This window comes from Oncorhynchus tshawytscha, linkage group LG20 (assembly GCF_018296145.1).
Source record: "Oncorhynchus tshawytscha isolate Ot180627B linkage group LG20, Otsh_v2.0, whole genome shotgun sequence".
Classification (NCBI taxonomy): Eukaryota; Metazoa; Chordata; class Actinopteri; order Salmoniformes; family Salmonidae; genus Oncorhynchus; species Oncorhynchus tshawytscha.
Window position 1 is genome coordinate 43,761,114 of NC_056448.1, and position 25,202 is coordinate 43,786,315.

The 25,202-nt window shown below is 44.9% G+C and overlaps 1 protein-coding gene across 2 annotated transcripts in view; it reads left to right on the forward strand.

Moving 5' to 3' along the window:
- The window catches only part of LOC112247575 (fibrillin-2), a 247,297-nt gene extending 222,932 nt beyond the window's left edge, over window positions 1-24,365 (forward strand). The window contains exons 62-66 of one of the 2 annotated variants that reach the window (XM_042302708.1): window positions 733-852; window positions 2,979-3,207; window positions 16,021-16,183; window positions 21,289-21,699; window positions 22,007-24,365. In XM_042302708.1, the coding sequence (XP_042158642.1) occupies window positions 733-852; window positions 2,979-3,207; window positions 16,021-16,183; window positions 21,289-21,672 (896 nt within the window). In that variant the 3' untranslated portion in view covers window positions 21,673-21,699; window positions 22,007-24,365. Of the gene's footprint in view, window positions 1-732; window positions 853-2,978; window positions 3,208-16,020; window positions 16,184-21,288 lie in introns of both variants that reach the window. The other variant, XM_042302707.1, reaches the window with a different exon arrangement.
- The last annotated feature ends 837 nt before the right edge of the window (window positions 24,366-25,202 follow it).

Below are 25,202 nucleotides of genomic sequence, written 5' to 3' on the forward strand. Positions count from 1 at the left end.
AGTCCTACTGGCACTATCTAAATGAACTCTGTGCCATCGCTCTACAAACAAAATAATTCACTTTCAAAACTCAACAAAGAATAGTTTGGTACAGGTTGACTGTAAAGTATTGTACGGGGAGAGAATTCAGGGCATTGGTTTAGTTTGTGCCATGGACTCTGTAAAAGCTCAAATCCCAGGTTGAACGTTATCCTCTGTTTTGAGCTAAAGTTTACCTGGTTTGCGTTACTCGAAAGCAGTGGGGATGAATGGATATGATTTTTGTTTGACTAAATAAAAAGCATTCGGCTTAAATAGGCCATTTTCCCACATCTATAGGAGTGCGTATTAGAAACAGATGCCGAGTCAACCTGCCAATTCATTATGAAGGGTCAATTGTACACACCAAGGGAATCCATACAACTAGGCAGCTAAAGGCAGATTTGTTCTCCTAGCATTTTGGGTGTAAACACAATTGAAATACCCTAACGTAGATTTCAAGCTCATATATATATTTTAGAGGAGCTGATGCAGGAAACTCACAATTGCATCATACTGCATTGTACAGTAGCTTAATGTTCCAATCTAAATATGCAATGTAACCAGGATGGGAACGGTGATGATGATGATGAATAAGAATTAGGAATATGGTGATGATGAAGATTAGGAAAGTAACGTTGGTGATGATTATTAGGATGGTGAAGATGACGGATGGGCCAATGCATATGTGTTCTTCTGCCTTTTGACCGTCAGACGTGAACGAGTGTGACAGTAACGACAGGTGCCAACATGGCTGCCAGAACATGCTGGGCGGCTACCGTTGTAACTGCCCTCAGGGCTACACACAGCACTACCAGTGGAACCAGTGTGTGGGTGAGTACCACACAGAGGGCGCTACTTTGGGACACCGATGATAACTACATGATTTGAAAGGGAAAGTGCAGATTTTTGGCAACTAAGCCCATTTTCTACTTACCCAGAGTCAGATGAACTCGTGGATACCATTTCTATGTGTCTCCGTGCACTTTGAAGGAAGTTGCAGTTCGCTTCGCGAGCCATCGAAAACTTGTGTTAAAGCAATGACAGGAAGTCTACCGCAACAACTAGCATACCAGCAGTTCCAGTAGACTTCCAGCCATTTCTCTAACGCTAGTTAGCCATTGCTCTCTAACGCTAGTTAGCCATTGCTCTAATGCTAGTTAGCCATTTCTCTAACGCTAGTTAGTCATTGCTCTAATGCTAGTTAGTCATTGCTCTAACGCTAGTTAGCCATGTCTCTAACGCTAGTTAGCCATTTCTCTAACGCTAGTTAGTCATTGCTCTAACGCTAGTTAGTCATTGCTCTAACGCTAGTTAGTCATTGCTCTAACGCTAGTTAGTCATTGCTCTAACGCTAGTTAGTCATTGCTCTAACGCTAGTTAGTCATTGCTCTAACGCTAGTTAGCCATTGCTCTAACGCTAGTTAGCCATTGCTCTAACGCTAATGCGATTTAGCAACTTCCTTCAAACTGCACACAGGGATTGGAAGGTTGGGAGTTCGATCCCCAGCAGAGTCATACCAAAGACTGTAAAAATGGGACCCGATGAGCTTTAAGAATGTACATTGGGGGTAAGGCCCTGTGATAGACTAGCGTCCTGTCCAGGGGCTGTACTTGTATTTCAAGCTGCCTCACGCTACAGAAACAGGAAACAGTCTCCTGCTCCCATGAGCTGTTCTGGGTCACACAAGCGAAGACTTGTGCAAGGCTACTTACTTATATTGACGGTTGAGTTAAGACTTGTTTTGCGTTATACGTTTGCAACCTGGCCATTGATTAAATCTGTGCATTGGTTTTACTTCGCTGGGCGTCATTAAAGTGTCCATCACAAGCTGAGTAGCCCTTTCCTGCAGTCAAGGACCAAAAGCACCCTCTTTGGCCTCATAGGTGGAATGTTATTCATAATTATAATTATTCATATAATAATTATTTATTTATTTTTAAACGACCAAAATCCGGTGTTTCTATGTCAAATAGTTTTGTTATTTTTCAGTCATATGTGATGTATATAAAGTGTAATATTGGGATTAAAACTCGAAATGTAATACATTTCAACTCTATATCTGACATGGTACAGGTTTCTTCTTTATTTAAGCCCATAACCATGTGTGTGAGGTGTATACTTTTGTTTCAAAGTGGATTTGTTTAAGACTACCAAGAAGCACTCTGTGTGACCCTGTTTTGACCCACTCAGTAAAAGGTTGATAGCCATTTAATAAATCATAGTTTTTTGGGGTTTGTGTGCTCGTAAAATGAGTTGTACAGTAGAGGACAGGAGTATTATATTTCTTAATCATTGTAAATTAACATTCTCTGTTAGACGTATTATCATCTTGTCTGTTGGGGGCGATACCTAACTTCTACTTAAAACGTATTTTCACTTAGTTAAACATTGTTGTCAATGGGAGATAGAATAAAAAGCATTTGGAAGTTAGGATTCAGCACATAGAGTTAAGATAAATCAAAGGTTATTTAGATAATAAAGTAAGATTCTGTTGTATGGTGAAATTCATTGTCACAGAAAATGATGTAAAAGTGCTATATGTGCATTGGCAGAAGGGTACTTTCAACTACTTGTTGCAAACAAATGTTTTTGAAAACAATATTGGAATACCTTTCAGTTACAGGTCGCGTAAACAGAACCACATTGCCACCTGCTGGACAATAAGAGAAAGGTTCTCTCTCTCATACCAATGGGTTCCAGAACATTGATATTATTACAGTAGTGTTCTAATGTTCTATAGATTCATTGTGATCCACTGTCAAAAAGCAAACGCAGTGTCACCTAGATTCAGACATTTTAGCTTTAGGTGTATTTTCCAATGCTGCTTTAACCCTGGGGATGTGGGTCACAGCAAGGTGTTTCAATCATTCTATGTCCTGGTTGACCTCAATAACAAGTCAAACTAATTCTCCTACCCCCTCTCTTAACTCCTCCACCCCCTCCTCTCCTCTCTCAGATGAGAACGAGTGCTCCAACCCGGGCAGCTGTGGATCGGCCTCCTGTTACAACACGCTAGGCAGCTTCAAGTGTGCCTGCCCCTCAGGCTACAGCTTCGACTCATTCAGCAGCAGCTGTCAGGATGTCAACGAGTGCTCCAACAAGAACCCCTGTAGCTACGGCTGCTCCAACACAGAGGGAGGCTACCTGTGTGGTTGCCCGCTGGGCTATTTTCGCATGGGCCAAGGGTAAGGAGGCAGGGACCTGGAGCTAACTCTGCAAATAGCACTGCTGGGTGAAATGAAAAGTCATAATCAATCTATCATTTATATAATCATGCTCTTAGCAAAAAAAATGTATCTTTTAATTGACAATCTGTAGAAACTTATGAGAAAAGAAAAGTTCAGAACTTTTTGTGAGACATCACAGAAAAATATTTGGCAAATAGAATGGTGTTCTGAGATAGATGGGAGGGGTTTGATGGGACTGGATGGTGTTCTGAGATAGATGGGAGGGGTTTGATGGGACTGGATGGTGTTCTGAGATAGATGGGAGGGTTTGATGGGACTGGATGGTGTTCTGAGATAGATGGGAGGGGTTTGATGGGACTGGATGGTGTTCTGAGATAGATGGGAGGGTTTGATGGGACTGGATGGTGTTCTGAGATAGATGGGAGGGGTTTGATGGGAACTGAAGGATGGGACTGGATGGTGTTCTGAGATAGATGGGAGGGGTTGAGTGGAGCCGAAGGATGGGACTGGATGGTGTTCTGAGATAGATGGGAGGTGTTTGATGGGAACTGAAGGATGGGACTGAATGGTGTTCTGAGATAGATGGGAGGGGTTGAGTGGAGCTGAAGGATGGGACTGGATGGTGTTCAGAGACAGATGGGAGGGGTTGAGTGGAGCCGAAGGATGGGACTGGATGGTGTTCTGAGATAGATGGGAGGTGTTTGATGGGAACTGAAGGATGGGACTGGATGGTGTTCTGAGATAGATGGGAGGGGTTTGATGGGAACTGAAGGATGGACTGGATGGTGTTCTGAGATAGATGGGAGGGGTTTGATGGGAACTGAAGGATGGGACTGGATGGTGTTCAGAGATAGATGGGAGGGGTTTGATGGGAACTGACGGATGGGACTGAATGGTGTTCTGAGATAGATGGGAGGGGTTGAGTGGAGCTGAAGGATGGGACTGGATGGTGTTCTGAGGTAGATGGGAGGGGTTTAATGGGAACTGAAGGATGGGACTGGATGGTGTTCAGAGATAGATGGGAGGGGTTTGATGGGAACTGAAGGATGGGACTGGATGGTGTTCAGAGACAGATGGGAGGGGTTGAGTGGAGCCGAAGGATGGGACTGGATGGTGTTCAGAGATAGATGGGGGTTTGATGGGAACTGAAGGATGGGACTGGATGGTGTTCAGAGATAGATGGGAGGGTTTGATGGGAACTGAAGGATGGGACTGGATGGTGTTCAGAGATAGATGGGAGGGGTTTGATGGGAACTGACGGATGGGACTGGATGGTATTCTGAGATAGATGGGAGGGGTTGAGGGTACTGAAGGATGGGACTGGATGGTGTTCAGAGATAGATGGGAGGGGTTTGATGGGAGCTGAAGAATGGGACTGGATGGTGTTCAGAGATAGATGGGAGGGGTTGAGGGGAGCTGAAGGATGGGACTGGATGGTGTTCTGAGATAGATGGGAGGGGTTGAGTGGAGCCGAAGGATGGGACTGGATGGTGTTCTGAGATAGATGGGAGGGGTTTGATGGGAACTGAAGGATGGGACTGGATGGTGTTCAGAGATAGATGGGAGGGGTTTGATGGGAACTGAAGAATGGGACTGGATGGTGTTCTGAGATAGATGGGAGGGGTTTGATGGGAACTGAAAGATGGGACTGGATGGTGTTCAGAGACAGATGGGAGCGGTAGAGTGGAGCTGAAGGATGGGACTGGATGGTGTTCAGAGATAGATGGGGGTTTGATGGGAACTGAAGGATGGGACTGGATGGTGGTCAGAGATAGATGGGGGTTTGATGGGAACTGAAGGATGGGACTGGATGGTGTTCTGAGATAGATGGGAGGGGTTGAGTGAAGCCGAAGGATGGGACTGGATAGTGTTCTGAGATAGATGGGAGGGGTTTGATGGGAACTGAAGGATGGGACTGGATGGTGTTCAGAGATAGATGGGAGGGGTTTGATGGGAACTGAAGGATGGGACTGGATGGTGTTCTGAGATAGATTGGAGGGTTTGATGGGAACTGAAGGATGGGACTGGATGGTGTTCAGAGATAGATGGGAGGGGTTTGATGGGAACTGAAGGATGGGACTGGATGGTGTTCTGAGATAGATTGGAGGGTTTGATGGGAACTGAAGGATGGGACTGGATGGTGTTCAGAGATAGATGGGAGGGGTTTGATGGGAACTGAAGGATGGGACTGGATGGTGTTCAGAGATAGATGGGAGGGGTTTGATGGGAACTGAAGGATGGGACTGGATGGTGTTCTGAGATAGATTGGAGGGTTTGATGGGAACTGAAGGATGGGACTGGATGGTGTTCAGAGTTAGATGGGAGGGGTTTGTTGGGAACTGAAGGATGGGACTGGATGGTGTTCAGAGATAGATGGGAGGGGTTTGATGGGAACTGAAGGATGGGACTGGATGGTGTTCTGAGATAGATGGGAGGGGTTGAGTGGAGCCGAAGGATGGGACTGGATGGTGTTCTGAGCTAGATGGGAGGTGTTTGATGGGAACTGAAGGATGGGACTGGATGGTGTTCTGAGATAGATGGGAGGGGTTTGATGGGAACTGAAGGATGGGACTGGATGGTGTTCTGAGATAGATGGGAGGGGTTTGATGGGAACTGACGGATGGGACTGGATGGTGTTCAGAGATAGATGGGAGGGTTTGATGGGAACTGAAGGATGGGACTGGATGGTGTTCAGAGATAGACGGGAGGGGTTTGATGGGAACTGAAGGATGGGACTGGATGGTGTTCTGAGATAGATGGGAGGGGTTGAGGGAGCTGAAGGATGGGACTGGATAGTGTTCAGAGATAGATGGGAGGGGTTGAGGGAGCTGAAGGATGGGACTGGATGGTGTTCTGAGATAGATGGGAGGGGTTTGATGGGAACTGAAGGATGGGACTGGATGGTGTTCAGAGATAGATGGGAGGGGTTTGATGGGAACTGAAGGATGGGACTGGATGGTGTTCAGAGATAGATGGGAGGGGTTTATGGGAACTGAAGGATGGGACTGGATGGTGTTGTGAGATAGATGGGAGGGGTTTGATGGGAACTGAAGGATGGGACTGGATGGTGTTCAGAGACAGATGGGAGGGGTAGAGTGGAGCTGAAGGATGGGACTGGATGGTGTTCAGCGATAGATGATAGGGGTTTGATGGGAACTGAAGGAAGGGACTGGATGGTGTTCAGAGATGGATGGGAGGGGTTAATGTTTGATGGGAACTGAAGGATGGGACTGGATGGTGTTCAGAGATAGATGGGAGGGTTTGATGGGACTGGATGGTGTTCAGAGATAGATGGGAGGGTTTGATGGGAACTGAAGGATGGGACTGGATGGTGTTCAGAGATAGATGGGAGGGGTTTGATGGGAACTGAAGGATGGGACTGGATGGTGTTCTGAGATAGATGGGAGGCGTTGAGGGGTACTGAAGGATGGGACTGGATGGTGTTCAGAGATAGACGGGAGGGGTTTGATGGGAACTGAAGGATGGGACTGGATGGTGTTCTGAGATAGATGGGAGGGGTTTGATGGGAACTGAAGGATGGGACTGGATGGTGTTCTGAGATAGATGGGAGGGGTTGAGGGGAGCTGAAGGATGGGACTGGATAGTGTTCAGAGATAGATGGGAGGGGTTGAGGGAGCTGAAGGATGGGACTGGATGGTGTTCTGAGATAGATGGGAGGGGTTTGATGGGAACTGAAGGATGGGACTGGATGGTGTTCAGAGATAGATGGGAGGGGTTTGATGGGAACTGAAGGATGGGACTGGATGGTGTTCTGAGATAGATGGGAGGGGTTTGATGGGAACTGAAGGATGGGACTGGATGGTGTTCAGAGACAGATGGGAGGGTAGAGTGGAGATGAAGGATGGGACTGGATGGTGTTCTGAGATAGATGGGAGGGGTTTGATGGGAACTGAAGGATGGGACTGGATGGTGTTCAGAGATAGATGGGAGGGGTTTGATGGGAACTGAAGAATGGGACTGGATGGTGTTCTGAGATAGATGGGAGGGGTTTGATGGGAACTGAAGAATGGGACTGGATGGTGTTCTGAGATAGATGGGAGGGGTTTGATGGGAACTGAAAGATGGGACTGGATGGTGTTCAGAGACAGATGGGAGCGGTAGAGTGGAGCTGAAGGATGGGACTGGATGGTGTTCAGAGATAGATGGGGGTTTGATGGGAACTGAAGGATGGGACTGGATGGTGGTCAGAGATAGATGGGGGGTTTGATGGGAACTGAAGGATGGGACTGGATGGTGTTCAGAGATAGATGGGAGGGGTTTGATGGGAACTGAAGGATGGGACTGGATGGTGTTCTGAGATAGATGGGAGGCGTTGAGGGGTACTGAAGGATGGGACTGGATGGTGTTCAGAGATAGACGGGAGGGGTTTGATGGGAACTGAAGGATGGGACTGGATGGTGTTCTGAGATAGATGGGAGGGGTTTGATGGGAACTGAAGGATGGGACTGGATGGTGTTCTGAGATAGATGGGAGGGGTTGAGGGGAGCTGAAGGATGGGACTGGATAGTGTTCAGAGATAGATGGGAGGGGTTGAGGGAGCTGAAGGATGGGACTGGATGGTGTTCAGAGATAGATGGGAGGGGTTTGATGGGAACTGAAGGATGGGACTGGATGGTGTTCAGAGATAGATGGGAGGGGTTTGATGGGAACTGAAGGATGGGACTGGATGGTGTTCTGAGATAGATGGGAGGGGTTTGATGGGAACTGAAGGATGGGACTGGATGGTGTTCAGAGACAGATGGGAGGGGTAGAGTGGAGATGAAGGATGGGACTGGATGGTGTTCTGAGATAGATGGGAGGGGTTTGATGGGAACTGAAGGATGGGACTGGATGGTGTTCAGAGATAGATGGGAGGGTTTGATGGGAACTGAAGAATGGGACTGGATGGTGTTCTGAGATAGATGGGAGGGGTTTGATGGGAACTGAAGAATGGGACTGGATGGTGTTCTGAGATAGATGGGAGGGGTTTGATGGGAACTGAAAGATGGGACTGGATGGTGTTCAGAGACAGATGGGAGCGGTAGAGTGGAGCTGAAGGATGGGACTGGATGGTGTTCAGAGATAGATGGGGGGTTTGATGGGAACTGAAGGATGGGACTGGATGGTGGTCAGAGATAGATGGGGGGTTTGATGGGAACTGAAGGATGGGACTGGATGGTGTTCTGAGATAGATGGGAGGGGTTGAGTGAAGCCGAAGGATGGGACTGGATAGTGTTCTGAGATAGATGGGAGGGGTTTGATGGGAACTGAAGGATGGGACTGGATGGTGTTCAGAGATAGATGGGAGGGGTTTGATGGGAACTGAAGGATGGGACTGGATGGTGTTCTGAGATAGATTGGAGGGGTTTGATGGGAACTGAAGGATGGGACTGGATGGTGTTCAGAGATAGATGGGAGGGGTTTGATGGGAACTGAAGGATGGGACTGGATGGTGTTCAGAGATAGATGGGAGGGGTTTGATGGGAACTGAAGGATGGGACTGGATGGTGTTCTGAGATAGATGGAGGGGTTTGATGGGAACTGAAGGATGGGACTGGATGGTGTTCAGAGTTAGGTTTGGGAGGGGACTGGATGGTGTTGGGAACTGGGAAGGATGGGGGACTGGATGGTGTTCAGAGATAGATGGGAGGGGTTTGATGGGAACTGAAGGATGGGACTGGATGGTGTTCTGAGATAGATGGGAGGGGTTGAGTGGAGCCGAAGGATGGGACTGGATGGTGTTCTGAGCTAGATGGGAGGTGTTTGATGGGAACTGAAGGATGGGACTGGATGGTGTTCTGAGATAGATGGGAGGGGTTTGATGGGAACTGAAGGATGGGACTGGATGGTGTTCTGAGATAGATGGGAGGGTTTGATGGGAACTGACGGATGGGACTGGATGGTGTTCAGAGATAGATGGGAGGGGTTTGATGGGAACTGAAGGATGGGACTGGATGGTGTTCAGAGATAGACGGGAGGGGTTTGATGGGAACTGAAGGATGGGACTGGATGGTGTTCTGAGATAGATGGGAGGGGTTGAGGGAGCTGAAGGATGGGACTGGATAGTGTTCAGAGATAGATGGGAGGGGTTGAGGGGAGCTGAAGGATGGGACTGGATGGTGTTCTGAGATAGATGGGAGGGGTTTGATGGGAACTGAAGGATGGGACTGGATGGTGTTCAGAGATAGATGGGAGGGGTTTGATGGGAACTGAAGGATGGGACTGGATGGTGTTCAGAGATAGATGGGAGGGGTTTATGGGAACTGAAGGATGGGACTGGATGGTGTTGTGAGATAGATGGGAGGGGTTTGATGGGAACTGAAGGATGGGACTGGATGGTGTTCAGAGACAGATGGGAGGGTAGAGTGGAGCTGAAGGATGGGACTGGATGGTGTTCAGCGATAGATGATAGGGGTTTGATGGGAACTGAAGGAAGGGACTGGATGGTGTTCAGAGATGGATGGGAGGGGTTAATGTTTGATGGGAACTGAAGGATGGGACTGGATGGTGTTCAGAGATAGATGGGAGGGTTTGATGGGACTGGATGGTGTTCAGAGATAGATGGGAGGGGTTTGATGGGAACTGAAGGATGGGACTGGATGGTGTTCAGAGATAGATGGGAGGGGTTTGATGGGAACTGAAGGATGGGACTGGATGGTGTTCTGAGATAGATGGGAGGCGTTGAGGGGTACTGAAGGATGGGACTGGATGGTGTTCAGAGATAGACGGGAGGGGTTTGATGGGAACTGAAGGATGGGACTGGATGGTGTTCTGAGATAGATGGGAGGGGTTTGATGGGAACTGAAGGATGGGACTGGATGGTGTTCTGAGATAGATGGGAGGGGTTGAGGGGAGCTGAAGGATGGGACTGGATAGTGTTCAGAGATAGATGGGAGGGGTTGAGGGAGCTGAAGGATGGGACTGGATGGTGTTCTGAGATAGATGGGAGGGGTTTGATGGGAACTGAAGGATGGGACTGGATGGTGTTCAGAGATAGATGGGAGGGGTTTGATGGGAACTGAAGGATGGGACTGGATGGTGTTCTGAGATAGATGGGAGGGGTTTGATGGGAACTGAAGGATGGGACTGGATGGTGTTCAGAGACAGATGGGAGGGGTAGAGTGGAGATGAAGGATGGGACTGGATGGTGTTCTGAGATAGATGGGAGGGGTTTGATGGGAACTGAAGGATGGGACTGGATGGTGTTCAGAGATAGATGGGAGGGGTTTATGGGAACTGAAGGATGGGACTGGATGGTGTTCAGAGATAGATGGGAGGGGTTTGATGGGAACTGAAGGATGGGACTGGATGGTGTTCTGAGATAGATTGGAGGGGTTTGATGGGAACTGAAGGATGGGACTGGATGGTGTTCAGAGATAGATGGGAGGGGTTTGATGGGAACTGAAGGATGGGACTGGATGGTGTTCTGAGATTGATGGGAGGGGTTTGATGGGAACTGAAGGATGGGACTGGATGGTGTTCAGAGTTAGATGGGAGGGGTTTGTTGGGAACTGAAGGATGGGACTGGATGGTGTTCAGAGATAGATGGGAGGGGTTTGATGGGAACTGGAGGATGGGACTGGATGGTGTTCTGAGATAGATGGGAGGGGTTGAGTGGAGCCGAAGGATGGGACTGGATGGTGTTCTGAGCTAGATGGGAGGTGTTTGATGGGAACTGAAGGATGGGACTGGATGGTGTTCTGAGATAGATGGGAGGGGTTTGATGGGAACTGAAGGATGGGACTGGATGGTGTTCTGAGATAGATGGGAGGGGTTTGATGGGAACTGACGGATGGGACTGGATGGTGTTCAGAGATAGATGGGAGGGGTTTGATGGGAACTGAAGGATGGGACTGGATGGTGTTCAGAGATAGACGGGAGGGGTTTGATGGGAACTGAAGGATGGGACTGGATGGTGTTCTGAGATAGATGGGAGGGTTGAGGGGAGCTGAAGGATGGGACTGGATAGTGTTCAGAGATAGATGGGAGGGGTTGAGGGGAGCTGAAGGATGGGACTGGATGGTGTTCTGAGATAGATGGGAGGGGTTTGATGGGAACTGAAGGATGGGACTGGATGGTGTTCAGAAATAGATGGGAGGGGTTTATGGGAACTGAAGGATGGGACTGGATGGTGTTGTGAGATAGATGGGAGAGGTTTGATGGGAACTGAAGGTTGGGACTGGATGGTGTTCAGAGACAGATGGGAGGGGTAGAGTGGAGCTGAAGGATGGGACTGGATGGTGTTCAGCGATAGATGATAGGGGTTTGATGGGAACTGAAGGAAGGGACTGGATGGTGTTCAGAGATGGATGGGAGGGGTTAATGTTTGATGGGAACTGAAGGATGGGACTGGATGGTGTTCAGAGATAGATGGGAGGGTTTGATGGGACTGGATGGTGTTCTGAGATAGATGGGAGGGGTTTGATGGGACTGGATGGTGTTCAGAGATAGATGGGAGGGGTTTGAAGGGACTGGATGGTGTTCAGAGATAGATGGGAGGGGTTGAGTGGAGCCGAAGGATTGGACTGGATGGTGGTCAGAGATAGATGGGAGGGGTTGAGTGGAGCCGAAGGATGGGACTGGATGGTGTTCAGAGATAGATGGCAGGGGTTGAGTGGAGCCGAAGGATGGGACTGGACGGTGTTCAGAGATAGATGGGAGGGGTTTGATGGGACTGGATGGTGTTCAGAGATAGATGGGAGGGGTTGAGTGTAGACGAAGGATGGGACTGGATCGTGTTCAGAGATAGATGGGAGGGGTTGAGTGGAGCCGAAGGATGGGACTGGATGGTGTTCAGAGATAGATGGAAGGGGTTTGATGGGAGTGGATGGTGTTCAGAGATAGATGGGAGGGGTTGAGTGGAGCCGAAGGATGGGACTAAAAATAAACAAAAGACAACTATTGTGACATGGGTCTGTAAAATGTATATAGTAAGCTGGAAGTAGAAGCCTATTGTTGTCCATTGTTGTATTGTTGTCCATTACTTTACTCAAATTAGGGGAGGGTTAGGGGAAAATATATATATTTAAAAACAATACATATACAGTTTTTAAATATACAGTTTTTAATTTAAAAAAAAAAACTATTTTCTACATTGTAGAATAATAGTGAAGATGTAAAAAATATGAAATAACACATATGGAATTATGTAGTTACCAAAATAGTGTTAAACAAATCTAAAGATATTTGAGATTCTTCAAATAGCCACCCTTTGCCTTGATGACAGCTCTGCACACTCTTGGCATTCTGTCAATCAGCTTCACCTGGAATGCTTTTCCAACAGTCTTGAAGGAGTTCCCACATATGCTAAGCACTTGTTGGCTGCTTTTCCTTCACTCTGTGGCTAAACTCATCCCAAACCATCTCAATTGGGTTGAGGTCAGGGGATTGTGGCGGCCAGGTCATCTGATGCAGCACTCCATCACTCTCCTTCTTGGTCAAATAGCCCTTACACAGCCTGGAGGTGTGTTGAGTCATTGTCCTGTTGAAAATCATATCAAATCAAATGTATTTATATAGCCCTTCGTACATCGGCTGATATCTCAAAGTGCTGTACAGAACAGAAACCCAGCCTAAAACCCCAAACAGCAAGCAATGCAGGTGTAGAAGCACGGTGGCTAGGAAAAACTCCCTAGAAAGGCCAAAACCTAGGAAGAAACCTAGAGAGGAACCAGGCTATGTGGGGTGGCCAGTCCTCTTCTGGCTGTGCCAGGTGGAGATTATAACAGAACATGGCCAAGATGTTCAAATGTTCATAAATGACCAGCATGGTCAAATAATAATAGTCACAGGCAGAACAGTTGAAACTGGAGCAGCAGCACGGCCAGGTGGACTGGGGACAGCAAGGAGTCATCATGTCAGGTAGTCCTGAGGCATGGTCCTAGGGCTCAGGTCCTCCGAGAGAGAGAAAGAGAGAAAGAAAGAAATAGAGAGAGCATATTTAAATTCACACAGGTTGAGACCGAGTTTGCGTCTCTCACATGGGTAGGCAGACCATTCCATAAAAATGGAGCTCTATAGGAGAAAGCCCTGCCTCCAGCTGTTTGCTTAGAAATTCTAGGGACAATTAGGAGGTCTGCGTCTTGTGACCGTAGCGTACGTGTAGGTATGTACGGCAGGACCAAATCAGAGAGATAGGTAGGAGCAAGCCCATAATGCTTTGTAGGTTAGCAGTAAAACCTTGAAATCTGCCCTTGCCTTGACAGGAAGCCAGTGTAGGGAGTCTAGCACTGGAGTAATATGATAAAAATGTTTGGTTCTAGTCAGGATTCTAGCAGCCGTATTTAGCACTAACTGAAGTTTATTTAGTGCTTTATCCGGGTAGCCGGAAAGTAGAGCATTGCAGTAGTCTAACCTAGAAGTGACAAAAGCATGGATTAATTTTTCTGCATCATTTTTGGACAGAAAGTTTCTGATTTTGCAATGTTACGTAGATGGAAAAAAGCTGTCCTTGAACAGTCTTGATATGTTCTTCAAAAGAGAGATCAGGGTCCAGAGTAATGCCCGAGGTCCTTCACAGTTTTATTTGAGATGACTGTACAACCATTAAGATTGATTGTCAGATTCAACAGAAGATCTCTTTTATTCTTGGGAAATTGGAAAATAAATGATAGTCCCACTAAGCCCAAACCAGATGGGATTGCGTATCTGTAACGGTTGTCTTCGATGGAAGGAGAGGAGAACCAAAGCGCAGCGTCGTATGTGTTCATGATATATTTTAATGAAATATCACTGGACACAGAAAACAAAAGGAACAAGAGAAATAAATGAAAACCGACACAGTCCCGTGTGGAACAAACACTGACACGGAAAAATAAACCCCCACTAAACACAGGTGGGAAAAGGCTACCTAACAATGATTCTCAATCAGAGACAACAAACGACACCTGCCTCTGATTGAGAACCATACCAGGCCAAACACAAAACCACAACATAGAAAAAGGAACATAGACTACTACTACTACCCAACTCACGACCAAACTAAAACAAAGAAATAACAAAGGAACTAAGGTCAGAACGTGACAGTATCGCTGCATAATGCTATGGTAGCCATGCTGGTTAAGTGTGCCTTGAATGCTAAATAAATCATGACAGTGTCACCAGCAAAGCACCCCCACACCATCACACCTCCTCCTCCATGCTTCACGGTGGGAACCACGTATGCAGAGATCATCCATTCACCTACACTGCGTCTCACAAAGACACGGCAGTTGGAAACAAAATCTCAAATTTGAACTCATCAGACCAAAGGACAATTGCTCGTGTTTCTTGGCCCAAGCAAGTCTCTTCTTCTTATTGGTGTCCTTTAGTAGTGGTTTCTTTGCAGCAATTTGACCATGAAGGCCAGATACTCGCAGTCCCCTCTGAACAGTATATGTTTAGATGTGTCTATTACTTGAACTCTCTGAAGCATTTATTTGGGCTGCAATTTCTGAGGCTGAGGCTTTAATGAACTTATCCTCTGCAGCAGAGATAACTCTGGGTCCTCATGAGAGCCAGTTCCATCATAGTGCTTGATGGTTTTTGCGACTGCACTTGAAGAAACTTTCAAAGTTCTTGAAATCTTTCGGATTGACTGACTTTCATGTCTTAAAGTAATGATGGACTGACATTTCTCTTTGCTTTTTTGAGTTGTTCTTGCCATAATATGGACTTGGTCTTTTACCAAATAGGGCTATCTTCTGTATACCACCCCTACCTTGTCACAACACAACTGATTGGCTCAAACGCATTAAGAAGAAAGAAATATCACAAATGAACTTTTAACAAGGCACACCTGTTAATTAAAATGCATTCCATGTGACTACCTCATGAGGCTGGTTGAGAGAATGCCAAGAGTGTGCAAAGCTGTCAAGGCAAAGGGTGGCTACTTTGAAGAATCTAAAATCTAAACTATATTTAGATTTGTTTAACACTTTTTTGGTTACGACATGATTCCATATGTGTTATTTCATAGTTTTGACGTCTTCACTATTATTCTACAATGTAGAAAATAGTACAAATAAAGAAAAACCCTGGAATGAGTATGTGTCCAAACTTTGACTGGTACTGTATTTACCCCAAAACATATATGTGGGATTGGAAATGATGCAGGCAATTACATTGATGGAAGCTACAATCTATCTGCAATATCAAACTGATCTACCCCCCCCAAAAAACAATACCAAAGGAGGCACTCTGCCAGATGCCAGATGGCTGGTCCATATTTAGCCCAGTGGGTCTAAATTGGGATTTTAGAGTAGAAGTATCATTATTTGTCTTATAATGAGGGCATCAAGGGGGAAAAAAAGAGCCGTGTTTTAGACATGCCAGGGACGATTCGTAAGGAGGGGATGGGATTGGGGTCAGGGTCCTTAGAAACACTTATTGGGACGGGCCCATCAGGAACAGCTTAGCTTTTGACTTGAGTTTCCCAATCTGTTTCTCTGGGATTTCTGCAAATATTTGTTCTACCCCTGCACTAGCACACCTGACTGTTATGTTTCATGTATAATTTCATGGGTCAGAAGGATTTCCATTGTGGTAATGAAGAAGTTGTCGACTGCACTCTCTCATGCTCGTCTGTGTGCGTGCCTGTCTGGCTGTGTGTCTCTGTGTGCCTGTCTGGCTGTGTGTCTCTGTGTGCGTGTGTGCCTGTCTGGCTCTGTGTCTCTGTGTCCGTGTGTGCCTGTCTGGCTGTGTGTCTCTGTGTGCGTGTGTGCCTGTCTGGCTGTCTGTCTCTGTGTGCCTGTCTGGCTGTGTGTTTCTGTGTGCGTGCGTGCCTGTCTGGCTGTGTGTCTGTCTGGTTGTCTGTTTCTGTGTGTGGTTCAGTCACTGTGTGTCAGGCTTGGGCTTTGCGAAGGGCCAGTATGAGGGGCCAGAGATAGAAGACAACACTCTCTCCCCAGAGACCTGCTACGAGTGTAAGATCAACGACTACCCCAAGAAGCACGGCCGCAAGAGGCGCGACGCCAATGGAACGCAACCCATAGAGGTACAGTATATTGGGAGCATTGACACTTATAACAGTAGCGGTAACATGTTGGAGTGTCTGTTCTCTATTCTGGAGATCTATAGATGTATGTATATAGAGAGGTGAAAGGTTACTGCCCACTTTCATATGATGCAGAGAACTCTCATTCCATTAGTGATTCTCCGTTATTCCATTAGTCTGTGTGAGCTATCTCGTCTCACATTTCAGTTCGCACCGGCCTAATGCACACTGACATTACATAGTCTTTCTTAGTTAGTTATGCCAAGGTGTAACACAGCAAAGCAAAATTGGTTCTGTGAAAGTTCCCAGAACATTTGCTAGGTCGGGCGACAAGTGTTCTCATAAAACAAAAAATATAATAATAAATTCAGTCGTGCTGATGATCATAGAAAGTTTGTATAAAACGTTCGCCTGATGTTGCAAGAACGTTCCTAGAACCCATTTACTTGGTTCTTTAAAAGGTTGACGGAATGTTTCTTTTAGGTTGTGGGAACATTGTGGGGATATGACAAGAGATAGGTTTCCAAAACGCTAAAACTGACCATGTTTCTGTCAGGGTGCACAAAGCATGTGTTAGAAGGGGGTATGCGGAAGGAGCATGTGTTAGCAGAGGGTATGAGGAAGGAGCATGTGTTAGAAGAGGGTACGAGGAAGGAGCATGTGTTAGAAGAGGGTATGAGGAAGGAGCATGTGCTAGCAGAGGGTATGAGGAAGGAGCATGTGTTAGCAGAGGGTATGAGGAAGGAGCATGTGTTAGCAGAGGGTATGAGGAAGGAGCATGTGTTAGCAGAGGGTATGAGGAAGGAGCATGTGTTAGCAGAGGGTATGAGGAAGGAGCATGTGTTAGAAGAGGGTATGAGGAAGGAGCATGTGTTAGAAGAGGGTATGAGGAAGGAGCATGTGTTAGAAGAGGGTATGAGGAAGGAGCATGTGTTAGCAGAGGGTATGAGGAAGGAGCATGTGTTAGAAGAGGGTATGAGGAAGGAGCATGTGTTAGAAGAGGGTATGAGGAAGGAGCATGTGTTAGAAGAGGGTATGAGGAAGGAGCATGTGTTAGAAGAGGGTATGAGGAAGGAGCATGTGTTAGAAGAGGGTATGAGGAAGGAGCATGTGTTAGAAGAGGGTATGAGGAAGGAGCATGTGTTAGAAGAGGGTATGAGGAAGGAGCATGTGTTAGCAGAGGGTATGAGGAAGGAGCATGTGTTAGAAGAGGGTATGAGGAAGGAGCATGTGTTAGAAGAGGGTATGAGGAAGGAGCATGTGTTAGCAGAGGGTATGAGGAAGGAGCATGTGTTAGAAGAGGGTATGAGGAAGGAGCATGTGTTAGAAGAGGGTATGAGGAAGGAGCATGTGTTAGAAGAGGGTATGAGGAAGGAGCATGTGTTAGAAGAGGGTATGAGGAAGGAGCATGTGTTAGCAGAGGGTATGAGGAAGGAGCATGTGTTAGAAGAGGGTATGAGGAAGGAGCATGTGTTAGAAGAGGGTATGAGGAAGGAGCATGTGCTAGCAGAGGGTATGAGGAAGGAGCATGTGTTAGAAGAGGGTATGAGGAAGGAGCATGTGTTAGAAGAGGGTATGAGGAAGGAGCATGTGTTAGCAGAGGGTATGAGGAAGGAGCATGTGTTAGAAGAGGGTATGAGGAAGGAGCATGTGTTAGAAGAGGGTATGAGGAAGGAGCATGTGTTAGAAGAGGGTATGAGGAAGGAGCATGTGTTAGCAGAGGGTATGAGGAAGGAGCATGTGTTAGAAGAAGGTATGAGGAAGGAGCATGTGTTAGCAGAGGGTATGAGGAAGGAGCATGTGTTAGCAGAGGGTATGAGGAAGGAGCATGTGCGTACCGATAGGACGCATGGGGTGTAAATTGCTCAGTTGTGGTTATACGTAGAAACCCGACAACATAGTTTACATAAGTATTTAGACCCTTTGCTATGAGACTCGAAATTTAGGTCAGGTGCATCTTGTTTCGATTGATCACACACTTGTCTATATGAGGTCCCACAGTTGACAGTGCATGTCAGAGCAATAACCAAGCCATGAGGTCGAGGGAATTGTCTGTTGAGCTCAGAGACAGGATTGTGTCGAGGCACAGATCTGGGGAAGGGTACCAAAAAACCTCTGCAGCATTGAAGGTCTCCAAGAACACAGTGGCCTCCATCATTCTTAAATGGAAGAAGTTTGGAACCACCAAGACTTCCTAGAGCTGGCGACCCAGCCAAACTGATCAATAAGAGAGAAGGGCCTTGGTCAGGGAGGTGACCAAGAACCTGATGGTCACTCTGAAAGAGCTCCAGAGTTCCTCTGTGGAGATGGGAGAACCTTCCAGAAGGACAACCATCTCTGCAGCACTCCACTAATCAGGCCTTTATGGTAGAGTGGCCAGACGGAAGCCACTCCTCAGTAAAAGGCACGACAGCCTGCTTGGAGTTTGCCAAAAGGCACCTAAAGACTCGCAGACCATGAGAAACAAGATTCTCTGGTCCGATCAAACCAAAATTGAACTATTTGGCCTGAATGCCAATCGTCACGTCTGGAGGAAATCTGGCACCATCCGTACGGTGAAGCATGGTGGTGGCAGCATCATGCTGTGGGGGTGTTTTTCAGCGTCAGAGGCTGTGAGACTAGTCAGGATCGAGGCAAAGCTGAACGGAGAAAAGTGCAGAGAGATCCCTGATGAAAACCTGCTGCAGAGTGCTCAGGACCTCAGACTGGGGCAAAGGTTCACCTTCCAACAAGACAACAACCCTAAGCACACAGCCAAGACAATGTGTTAATGTTAGTGTTAATATCTGTTGTTAAAAAAAGTAGATTTGCTCGAAAGTAGAGTCTATCTTGTCCGATATGAGAATGATCTGTTATCACTATATCATACATTTTTGAATCCAGTAAGTTGTTGAGTGCATTTTTGGAAATAAAAATGTAGTCAATTCTTTCCAGCTGAAATAATACATGTCATGAAGCAAAAATATACACAAATTAATACATTATCTGATCAAATGTATTTAGAAAGGGCACAAGACAGGGTTGTCCTCTCTTCCCCCTCCTTTTTGCACTGGCTATTGAACCGCTAGTAGAAAGAATTAGACAGGACCCAAACGTAACAGGTATTGGTAAACACGAACATAAACTAATCTTATTTGCAGATGATCTCCTGTTATACCTGACCAATATTAAAAATGCAATGCCCCCTTTGCTAAAAAAACAAACATTTTCAGAATACTCTAAATTCTCAGGATATAAAATGATCATGGAGAAAACAAAATAATGGCAATAAGAAAAAGAAAAATAACAACTCACAATAACTCACGTTACTTTTCATTTACTTTAAATCCGTCTGTCTGCATATTTCAAGAAATAGCATATGAGGTTGCACTGAGATACCTGATGGGTTGGGCGATACTTTTCTCATCAATCATCTTTTTAAAAAAAACATATTTAAAAACTGGAAATCAACCAATCCACCAATCATTACGCAATGGAAAGTGTGTTGGCGACGGAGAGAAACAAAATGGTGCCGTTTGAGTCCATGTGTCGGAAGGGGGTGTGTGCTGGTGGGTCTGGGCAGGGGTGATGTAGTTGATGTTTGCATGATGTTGTCGTTTGTATGTGTATGTTTCGTATTGTTTATAAAACATTCAATAAAATCGTACAAAAACAATCATCTTTTGATGATGCTAGAATGTTGACAGAACAGCCTTTCTGAGTTCTTTAAAGATTCCCTGACCATTTTAATTAGGCTGTGGGAACAGTGTGGGGACATTACAAGAGAGAGGTTCCCAAAATACAAAATATGCTCAGTTGTTTAAGTTAGGTTGCACCAGGACATTCCCTTAATGTTGTAAGAATGTTGACAAAACCAAGGTTCCCAGAACATTGAATTAAGTTATGGGAGTTGTCTGGGAGGTTGTTGCCAGAATATTCTTGTGATATTCACATAGGTTGCACACAACATAATATTCCATTAATATTCATGCAATATACATCTCAACTCATCTTGGAGGTCCTCAGAACATTTCAAGAAAATTTAGGAAATGTTATATTTAAATTTGACCAAATATTACCACAACATTCTCAGGATGCAAATGTATAGCTTCTTAAAGCAGGTTGGAATACATCCCCGTTATGTTTTCTCTCCAGATTTAAATGGCAAAAAAAAAAATGTTATGAACGTCATAAAAACAAACAAACTTCATTTGGAAATTGTGGAACATTATGCAACATTGTGGGAATGTTCTGTGCAACCTTTGTGAATATCACAAGAATATTCTTGCAACATTAAGGGAATGTCCTGTGCAACCTAACTTAAACATTGTATGAATGTCATATTTTGAAAAAATGTATGTTTTGGGAACTGCTCTCTTGTATCCACACCGTTCCCAAAACCTAATTAAATGGTCTGGGAACCTTTTTAAAGAACTCAAAGGTTGTTCTGTCAACATTTTTGCAACATCAAAAGGAATGTTTTGCGCACCCTGATACAAACATTATCTGAATGTCAGCACAACTGGACAGTTGTGTTTTGAGAACATATCTTTTGTGATGTCCCCACAATGTTCCGATCTGAATGTTACCACAACCTAATGAAACATTCTGGGAACCTTTAAAGAACAGACAAAATGTGTTCTGGGAACATTCTTGCAACATCACCCAACTCTTTTATTCAAACATTGTATAATCAGCACGACTGGACAGTTTTTATGTTATGTGAACATTTGCTGCAACCTAACGAATGTTCTGTGAACTTTCACAGAACCAATTTTGGTTTTCTGGGAAAATATTACTGGTACATTGTGTTATTACGTTACCTGGAAACCTAATGAGAACGTTTGGGGAACGTTCTGTGGTGGTTGTTACAGATTGTTGTTTACGACATTTTAGTGAACTTTAGAACATTCCAAGGATATTTAGTTTAAAAAAACAAAAAAGGATTTTGTCATCAAAAAACATCATCCTAATGTTGGATAAACACTAATTAGAACTTAATGGGAATCTAATGTTCTGGGAATGTTCCCGGTTTGCTGGGAACCCTGTGCCTCTCATTGACAGAGTCCATGGTTACTTAGTAAGTTAGTAACCCCGCGGCGTAACCCTGTCTGTCTCACCATCAGCACAACCAGGTGAGCCTAGCCAGTCTGGACATGGAAGTTCCTGTCACCCTGCTGCTCAACGTGTCCCAGCTCAACCCCAAGGAGCACATCCTGGAGCTGGTGCCTGCCATCAAGCCCTTGGTGGGCCACGTGCACTATGTCATCACCAGCGGCAACCGCAAAGGCCTGTTCCGCATCCAACAGCGTGACGGCCTCTGCTACCTACACAGCACCAAGAGGAAGGGGGCACTGGCGGCACCGCAGGATCACACGCTGGAGATCGCCAGCTTGCCGCTCTACGGCAAAGCCCAGTTCAAAGAGCTGGAGGACCGCCGGGACCAAGACTACCTTACGGGAGAACTGGGGGAGAACCTGCGCATGAGGCTGCACATCCGACTGCAATAGCTGGAGTGGGATTTGGGGAAACACAGGGTAACAACCCTTGTTTTCCCTTCAAACTGGTGTTTTTCAGTTCACCATTTTAAAGCCAAATGATATGTGGAAAGAATGGGGGGTTTTCTTCTTCTGGTTTGCATTTTTTTCTTGTTTACGTTTTTGACCTCAAAGTACTGTCCAGAATCTGTCTAGGGCAGCCCAATTCAAAAAATAATAATAATAAACTTTCACTAATTCGTTTTTCAGTGGAAAATATATCAGAATTGGGCTGCCTGTGTAAACACAGCCTAGGAAAAGAGAGTGACCAGAAGCATGAACATGAGACTTTATACATCTTTCACAGGTTCTCCATCGCTGTGAGTGACCTCATGCCATGACCATGTACACGAGTGGAAGACCAAGAGCAAGACATGATGTTCAAATTACCTGGACAGTTTAGTTGGTCAGTTCATGGTAAGGAAATAGCATGTGATGTTCTGGAGATAGGCAGGCTCTGAAAGTACACACGGCTAGTGCATCTGCAGCATGGTGGGTTGCTACAATACGGTTGACAATTTTACGGAGGTCAGCTTGGTTATTTTAGTGACTAGACACTCTCTTGGTGAATTCCTAGTTGACTGTTGTAGAGCTGCCACAGTCCCACATTAATTTTTATAGTGGTCCTATTGCAGCTCTGTGGCTGTGAACTTATGAATTGAGCATTACAGGGCATAGCACCTCCTGTAAGAGTTTGTATTCCAGGACTATTGGCAGAACATTGTCAATATGGGATTTGGTGCGAAAAGGGAAACTGATATTTTAGGACACAACATGGAATCACATCATTATAAAGAATAATAGTAATTAAAAAATAAAAATTGTTTTCTTACATATGTACATATTAACAATCAGTATTTCAATTATTGTGAAGTGATTTTTTTTTGTATTTATTTTAGTATTTAATACAAAGTTGTACACTATTGGTCAAATTCACATCTGATAAAATGACACACACACACACAAAAAAAGTGTCATTTACGTTTTTACACATCCTCAATGTGTATTCTCTTCGTGTATTACAGAAACACACATCAGCTGTTCGAAACACACACGTTTTGTATAATATACAGGAGTATGTATGTTCATATTGCACAATTACCTCAACGTTTAGTCTCTACAGATAAGGCTATGTGACCAATGAAAGCATGTATCAATCCAACTTCTTAAATCAGCTGTTAAAGGATATGGGTTTAATAGAATTTTGTTTATGTTGAATGAAAATTGATCATGGAAGTCGTTGAGAAAGAGTTGGGTGCTATCCCACTTAGGGAGATGCTTCACTCATTGAAACGTTTGACCAAAGAGAAGCGTGTTTCAGTAATAAATATGAAGCTGTCTGGAGGTGTAATGTGAGGTGTATGTAATCAAGGACTGTAGATGTGGTGAACACCTTGTTTTGCTTTTTGCTTCGTCTTCCATTTAAAAGCTTTTATTTCATTTCTCCCGTGGCATCAGTTCTCAAAATGTAAGTCCCATTTGGTTGGATGATTTCTATACTCGCTAAGAAGCAATAGCAAGTAGCCCACAGAAACCAGGACATTTATTGTGTTGTCATTTTGTTTACATGTTTAAATATATCTACACAGAGTAAACTAACAGGGGTACAGTCAATAATGTATATAAACACTAGATCACCCACAGGGGGTGTTGTTTTGAAGCCACTGCGCCACCATCTTTGTTCTCCTCCACATACTTTTTACACCTTATCACATACTTTTTACATTATATTATGTGAACTGAACTAACCCGTAAAGTATACTTTTTTGAAAGTACTGCTACTGTTCCCGCTACAACAAAGAAATACTTAGATCCATGTAATTTTATTCTTTTAATATTCCATTCATTCATATTTTTAGAAGAAGAAAAAGGTTCTTTTTTTAAAGAGGGTTATTTCGGCTGTCCCCATAGGAACCAAAAAGGGTTCTTCAAATGGTTATCCTATGGGGACAGCCGAAGAACTCTTTTAGGTTCAGAACCTTTTTTTTTCTTCTCCTAAGAGTACCAATATGGTGGCAATGGCTCTCATTGGCCAATACATAGCATCAGCAATCTAGTATTTATATACATCATTGGGTACAATGACTCAAAAATTAACTATAGTATAATATAGTATAATAAATGTACTTGATAATGGAAACATTTAAAAATACTGTACATGAATGTCCTTTGAGAGATCAACATTTGACAATCTTACACAAACATGCAAGAGCCTTTTGTTCTACAGTTTTTTTTTTGGCGGCGATGTCCTACTAACAATGTGTAATACATTTACGTAATGATGCTACATCAACAGTCAGTAGGAGTATTGCTACTAGTATTATAAATGCTCCCTACTTAGGATGTTGTTAACGAAACCATGAGACAATATAGAGGTACTGTAGCGATGTCGAACTGGTGCTCAATGATGGCAGTACTGTATACGCAGACATTTTCAGAAATTACAAACTTTACTGCATCGACGCGAAGACTGAACATTCATGTCAAAACAAATGTATAACAGTCGGTTTGTTGTTGTATTTTTGAACTCTTGAACTGAACGTATTATTTTTTACATGTTACCATGCAGTTGCTCACAAATAGATAAGTTTGAATCTTTGTACTGATGTCCAGTTTTATTCATTGTAAATCTTTTTACAGTAAAGGCGTTGTTTTTTTGAGGTGTATTTCTTGGGACTATTCACTTTGCAAAATACTATTTGTGCTGTTGAACATAGCATGCGACACCAGTATCTAAATATGTGATGGCACAGTTCTATGTGAGCTTAAGTTAAAAAATATATATTTTTAGAATATTTAGGTTTGATAAAAGTACAGACTCAGAGATTCAAACCGGTGTATTACACAATGTAGTTGGAGAAAACATGGGAAAGTCATGCTGCTAGGAAAGATTTTTGCTGTGATTTTCACACTAACAGAGCACTTCTTTGTTTACGCCCATTCAGCATCATTCACACCCTCTTAAGCCCCACCAAACTCTAAGAATTCACATGTCAACGCATGTGACTCATTATGGCTCATCCTATAGAAAGTCGTTTCTACTTGAACTTTCTCCCTCTGGGCTTTGTCTATAGCACCAGTTACATTCAGGGCAGCAATGTTGTTGAGAGCTGTAGCAACACTTTTGCGGTAGCAAAGATGATCTATATACTGACCAGGGAATCCCCCTTTCTGTTATAGGGGCAGGTTGTTTCGCATGGCTCGGTGCCCCAGATGGCATGGTCTGAATTATGCAAACTCCTCCCACCAGGGGCACTGGGCCTGCAAAACAAACTCCGCCCACCAGGGGTGCTGGGCCTGCAAAACAAACTCCGCCCACCAGGGGCACTGGGGCTGCAAAACAAACTCTGTCCATAGACAGAAGCCTGTAACATGACTGATCAATCAGGACTCATCTCTCGGCATGTGCAGCACCCCCCCCCCCTCTATTATTTCAGAGAATCATAATCTTGTCTTTCTCCCTATATAGCGCAGTGCTCTCTACTTTTTATTTTTTTTAATTT